General features: G+C 53.5%; 1 protein-coding gene across 1 annotated transcript; it reads left to right on the top strand.

Moving 5' to 3' along the window:
- The first annotated feature begins 1,221 nt into the window (after positions 1-1,221).
- LOC124650485 (probable NAD(P)H dehydrogenase (quinone) FQR1-like 1) lies at positions 1,222-5,918 on the top strand. The gene is made up of 3 exons (XM_047190003.1): positions 1,222-1,414; positions 1,578-2,183; positions 5,371-5,918. The coding sequence occupies exons 2-3, from the start codon at positions 1,651-1,653 to the stop codon at positions 5,597-5,599; spliced, it is 762 nt and encodes a 253-aa protein (XP_047045959.1). The 5' UTR covers positions 1,222-1,414; positions 1,578-1,650; the 3' UTR covers positions 5,600-5,918.
- Positions 5,919-6,235: the final 317 nt, after the last annotated feature.

The raw sequence follows: 6,235 nt of genomic DNA on the forward strand, positions 1-6,235 counted from the left end.
GAGCCGGAAGGCAATGTCGACGCGATGGGCCATCATCCGGGCGTCGGTGAACTCCTTCCATGGGTACCATCACGACTTAGAGACCGGAGGCGACAGCGGCGCCGACGTCGGCCAACCGGTACGACTCGTTTCTTCCATAATCCGTAGCGCCCACATTGTGTTCGATGAAATGACTCTCGCTTCCTTTGGTTAGTTTGATCGGGCCATGGAATTGTACGCCAAGTACTCGGAAGGTCACAAGTCTTTCGCGCCGATGCATTGCTATGGCAAGCTCAAAGGGAACGAGAAATGGCGGCCGACGCGCTTGTCGCCGTCCAAGGGGAAGGACGCCATTGATCCGGGACGCGCCGCCGGCAACGTCGGCGGGGCGTCCCATCGGCAACAAGGCTGCCAAGGCCGCCTTGGCCGACGCTGCGTCGTCCGAGAAGACGCAGCGTCGATCACGAAATGCCCCGCCGACGTCTCCTCGACCTTTATCTCCCGCGACAAGAAGGCCGACGAAAGGTGGGCGGAGCTGCTCAAGAGGCAAGAGGAGAAGCTGGAGCTCAAGAAACGCAGGGACGACATGTCCCCGCCGAGAACGTCGACGAGAGGAATGTCTCCCCGGACGCGAGCGGCGCACAACTTCTTCAAAGGCCGGATCCTCGACGACATCGAAGCCAAAATGGCGGCGGCGGACGCGGCGGCCCCGGCAGCGGCATCGGCATCGGCGGCAGCCGCCAGCGCAGCAAGAGCAGGGCCGACGCGTCTTCTATCGCTACACTCGCATCGGCCTCCGCGTCGGCGACGGAGCGGACGCACCATGCACAGGAACAGGCGGATCGCGACGAGGTCGTCGTGCTCGACGGCCTGCGTCGACTCAGGACACGACGCCGTCGACCAACCCCTTCTTATAATTTGCATGCACCACCGGTCCGTAATATGATCGCGCGCCCGAGTACTTTGATCGATCGCCGCTACTCGATCGCGACGAACCGGCGGGAACGATCTATTTTGAATGCATCTATTTGAATTTCTGATTGGGGGCGGCGTTTGGGGGACGCGGCTGGGGAGCGACGTCCCCCAAACGCGGCACGAACAAAACACGTCCCCCAAACGCTCGATCCGGCGCGGTTTGGGGGACGGTTTGGGGGACGCGACTGGAGATGCTCTAAGTGTCCGAAATGGGCCAGTCCCTTAAAGATGCCTAAACGTTTGCATCCCGGATGGCCTTGACCCATCCAACCGGCGGTGGACCTTCCAAACTGGAGTGCGGTCTTTCTCCAACGACACGCCCTGGTCCGCCTCCTCCCCTCCCTTCTCCGTGAGCTGGCATTTGGTACTTCTACTCTCCCTTGTATTCTTTGTCCTCCCTGTCTCCACCTGACCGCTTCCCCAGAAGCGAAGAGGGGGAGGGATATAGCTGAATTTCCAGGTACCTTTGCTCCTCTGCGCAGTTCCCAAGATCGCATTCCTGAATTTGCAATCCGCGTGCTACGTGCATGTTCTTGACTCAGATCCGCTAATCACTCGGTAGAGCCAGGATTTGCGGGACCCGGAAGGTGTTGCTGAATTGCCGGTCCTTTGGTCTGATGCAGGTTTCTTGGGCGTACGTGGAGGTGAATTGGCAACCGGTGGTTGACTTGACTGGTGGTTGGCCCGGCGCCGGAGATGGGAAAGGGCGGCGGCTGCGTCCCCAGCAAGAAACGCCAGCCGCCGGCCAACACCGTCGCCGCCGCACCCTCGTCGTCGTCCGCCGGTGCGGTGCCGCGGGACGCGCCCGAGGAGACCCTGGACTCGGCTGCCGGGGAGTCGGGGCGGACGCTGCGGCTGTACATCGTGTTCTACTCGATGTACGGGCACGTGGAGGCGTTGGCGCGTCAAGCGGCAGCGGGAGCGGGCGCGGTGGAGGGGATAGAGGTCGTCCTGCGGCGGGTGCCGGAGACGCTCTCGCCGGAGGTGCTGGAGAAGATGCAGGCGCCGGCCAAGGACCCCGCCGTCCCGGTCATCGCAGCGCCGGCCGACCTGGAGGAAGCCGACGGGGTGCTGTTCGGGTTCCCGACCAGGTACGGCGCCATGGCCGCGCAGATGAAGGCCTTCTTTGACTCCACAGGCTCCCTCTGGGAAAAACAGAGGCTCGCCGGGAAGCCTGGAGGCTTCTTCGTCAGCACTGGAACCCAGGGGGGCGGCCAGGAGACCACTGCGTAAGCATTTCATCAGCTCTTCCAGACAGATGAATTAATTTGTTAATCTATTGAACATTTCATTTTTATGGTAGTGCTCGTCATTATGCACTGAAGTTTGGTATTGATGTCATTCTTAAAGTGGACAATATTAGATCACTTCCCTCTCCCAATCCTCGTTCATTGCTCCCAATCCTCGTTCATTGAACTAACTGTTTTAATCGCTGAGCAGAAAAATGTCCTACAAGTTTTGAACTGAACCGTGAGGAGACATGATCACTACACTGTCAGGAACTTTTGACTCTGTTGGTGTTTTTCACTGCCTCATAGGTTGCCACACGACAACATATGCAATGTCGAGCCCCCTGCTCCTCTTCATCCGCCGCCACCGCCAGGAGCCCTTCAGCCCTCCCCGTTCAGGCCTATGGTCTTCTCCTCCGAGCAGAGGCTGCTCCTCTCCTGCTCCCGAAGCCCCCCTGCTCCAGCGACGAACACGCAGCTGCCGGGGCTTCCCTGCGCCTCGCCCCATGCGCCCCCTGCTGCTGATGCGCGCCCGCGTCAGCATGTGGGTCGTCGCTCTGGCCGAGCCTTGCCGTCGCCATCTCCGTGGGGGGAAGCTCTGGAGCGGAGCCTCGCCTTCAAGAGGTGGGCTCGCGGGCGGTGCTTCTGCTGCCTTGAGCGTGACCACCATGTCGGCACTTGTCGGGAACCCTTCCGTTGCATTCGCTGCCGTCGTCCGGGTCATCGGGAGCGCAACTGCCGCCGGCCCCTCTCCTACCTCGCGAAGCTGCTCTCCTAGTGTTGGTTCTCCTCGACCTACCCAGGCTCGGAGCTGGGCCGAGGTTGTGCGCCATTCGCCGCCATGTGCATTGGTGCTGCCATCTTCCCCACCTGGGGTTGGCGGGGATGCCTCTGACAATGCCGCCGTCCGGGACTCCGACTTGCAGGCCCAATTTGCTTCTCTGCGAATGGAGCTCCTCCAGCTTGTTGCTGACCGCATCGAGGAGGTTACTCAGCCGCTGCAGAATGAGGCTGTTGCAATCAAGTTGTGGCTTGCGCGTGCTGTCGGAAGCTGGGAGCGTGCGGAAGAAGCTTCCACCTGTGGTGTTGGGCGTGCCCCCGCCCGCGCTTCAGATGCTAGGTTGAGGGACCCTGAGCTCTTGGAGTCCTTCGGCCCTTACTCGCCTGTACGTCTCCTCCTGGCTTTGACGCCTTTCGCCTGCATCTTGAATGTTGCTCTAGTCTTGCTCCTCTTCTGTCGGATGCGGCTGATGACAAGGTTGCTTTCCCTGAGAGTCTTTAGAGCCCAATCTTTGATGACGTCGAGGGCTGTGGGCTGGCTGAGTTCTTTGTTGAAGCTCTTTGTTGGCTGTGAGCACTCGAGGCTTGAGGCATCTGCGTTCGAACATGTTGAGGTGGTTGATGTGTTGGCTGCTCCCTTGGTGCCTTTTGTTGAAGATCCCGAGGTGGCCGACTCCACCAAGCTTTGCGATTTCTTGGCCAACTTGGCTTCGAAAAAGCTGGCGCTCATGTCGCCCTTGTGTGAGCCTTTGGTGGAGATCCCTGCTCCCAGTGTCGTTGTCCGTGAAACAGTTCCTGCAGAGGACATCCAAGTTGATCCTGGGGATCCCGCTGCTGACAAGCTCAATGTCTTCTTGTCATCGATTTTTCGGCCTGCGCCTCCGCCTATCCTTGCTTCGCCGCCCTCTAGGAGAGCCCGTGCTCCTAAGGAGGTGGCCACCATGCCTCGTCAGAGTGGTCGCATCGAGAATCAGAAGCAGTCGCGGAAGAATGCTACAACTCAAGAGTTGCTCGCGCGTGTTTTGGGCGTCTTGAAAGAGAACGATGCGTTCGATGACAACGCCCTTGTTGCCTTCATTGACAAGTTTAAGACCCCTTTGTCGACTCGCTCCATCGCGATGCTTGGCTCCCTTGTGAAGTATGTGGAGAAGGTGAAAAAACCCAAGGGCAACAAGGTCGGCGCCAAGATGGCGGTTGAGTTTACATGATGGATGCGGTTCATGCAATCTTCGTGTCATTTTGTCGAATAGGTAGCACTTTGTCGTTGACAAGTTGGTTGATCTTGTTGTGTGGTTGTTTTAGACTTTGGGAGTAGTCCCCATGTCGGAGGTACTCAAGTTTGTATGGTTTTCGATCCGGTTTTCCTTATAAACTGGATCATTTTCCTCTCTTCTTAAATGAATAGCCTGGCGTTTGCTCCAAAAAAAAATATTGTTTCAAAATATTGTAAAAGGAAAACAAAAGATTTTGGGGCCTCCAGTTTGGGGAGGACGGTGTGGGAACCCGTTCCCCGAATGAAGGAACGTCCGCTGGCGCCCCCGATATAGTACTGCCGGTAAATGATGTGTTTACCTCTAAGACTAGCTACAGTGGGAGTATCATAAGTAGTATCATGCATGCCATGTTGGCAAAAATCCGATGTGGTACACTAATTAATGAGGTGAGAGATGGGAGTGGTATCATGATATGATACCGTATCATAGCACGTAAAGCTAGAAAACTCAATGTCAAACACATCATGTACATACGTTTGCATTGCATTGAGATTCTACAAAACATTAAATATAACGATACTATGATACTATCTTATGATACTATGCATTGTAGATGTAGTATCATAAACTAGTATCATGTGCATGATACTAGTGTATGATACTTCCCATTGTGACTAGTCTAAGTTTTCTAATTTTGTGTGCTATGATAGGTATCATATTATGACAGTACCACTCCTATCTCTCACCTCATTAATTGGTGCGCCATATCCGATTTTTGCCAACATGGCATGCATGATACTACTTAGATACTTCCATTGTGGTAGTCTAAGGTCTTCTGATAAATAAGGAAGTTCGAAATTCTAATGTTAAACTCAGTAATTTAATTGCTATTCTGCGACCCAGCGCGTCTTTTTGCATGATATGTCAGTGGCGAACATCAAGTAGCATTCAGTGTTATTTATTGTTTTTGCGAGGAAAGCATCGACTGATTTACAACAAACTCTTGATTCCAAAATAAGCATTGCCTTCTCATATAACTTTGGCATGCTTGTAATACTGTCCTTTTTTTAGGCACTCACTACGAATTCCACCTGTACTGTTCTCATGCTTCCTGATTCAGTTGGTTTTATATGTGCCTTTGCTATGTTGGCCTGATACTGACCAGCCATATGTGCTTCGGTTGTTCACTGCAGCTGGACGGCAATCACCCAGCTGGCGCACCATGGAATGCTATTCGTCCCGATTGGCTACACCTTCGGCTCAGGCATGTTCAACATGGACGACATCAGAGGGGGCAGCCCCTATGGCGCTGGAGTCTTCGCTGGTGACGGTAGCAGGCAGCCCAGTGAGGCGGAGCTTGCCCTCGCCGAGCACCAGGGCAAGTACATGGCCGCCTTCGTGAAGAAGCTCGCCCAGGCCTGACCTTGAGCCAGCAGATGAAGCATCCATTCCACCTGTGTGCCATTGATCAACCATTGTTTTCCTATTCAGCTTCGCTTGCTCCTATTGTCCCCATATATGAACAGCGACCTTTATACACCTTTGATCTGCCATTGTTTTCCTTTTCAGCTTCGCTTGGTCATATTGTCCCCATATTTGCACAGCTTTGCTCTCCGATTGTTTGTTGGAGTAGTCATATAGTTAAATTAAGGTTTCTTTGTACATTTGGTGACATAGATATTCTTTCTTGACATAAATATTGTTTACTGCCCATTTGGAAAATAAGGTCATGCTTGGAACTTGTGAGTTCTTCTGGATTTGTGGTCAGGATTGGTGAAAATTCTTGCATTTCAGTCATATGCTACACCGAATAATATCATCTACTAAATTATCTGTTGCGCAAAGCTTCATGCTATTTTTTTAAAATTTCAAAGCTCCGTGTTACTTTGTTTCTTGACTGATGAGCGTCTTCTTTCTTTTTTTTTACATTTTCCACTGAATAAATAAGCGTCTCTCTCTTCGCTCATCTGGATTTGTTGTCTGGATTGATCTGTCTTTTCTTTTCACATTTACCGCTTATTTAATGATACTACCTCCATCCAAAAATAAGCATAATAT

The sequence above is a fragment of the Lolium rigidum genome, chromosome 4 (genome assembly GCF_022539505.1).
Source record: "Lolium rigidum isolate FL_2022 chromosome 4, APGP_CSIRO_Lrig_0.1, whole genome shotgun sequence".
Lineage (NCBI taxonomy): Eukaryota > Viridiplantae > Streptophyta > Magnoliopsida > Poales > Poaceae > Lolium > Lolium rigidum.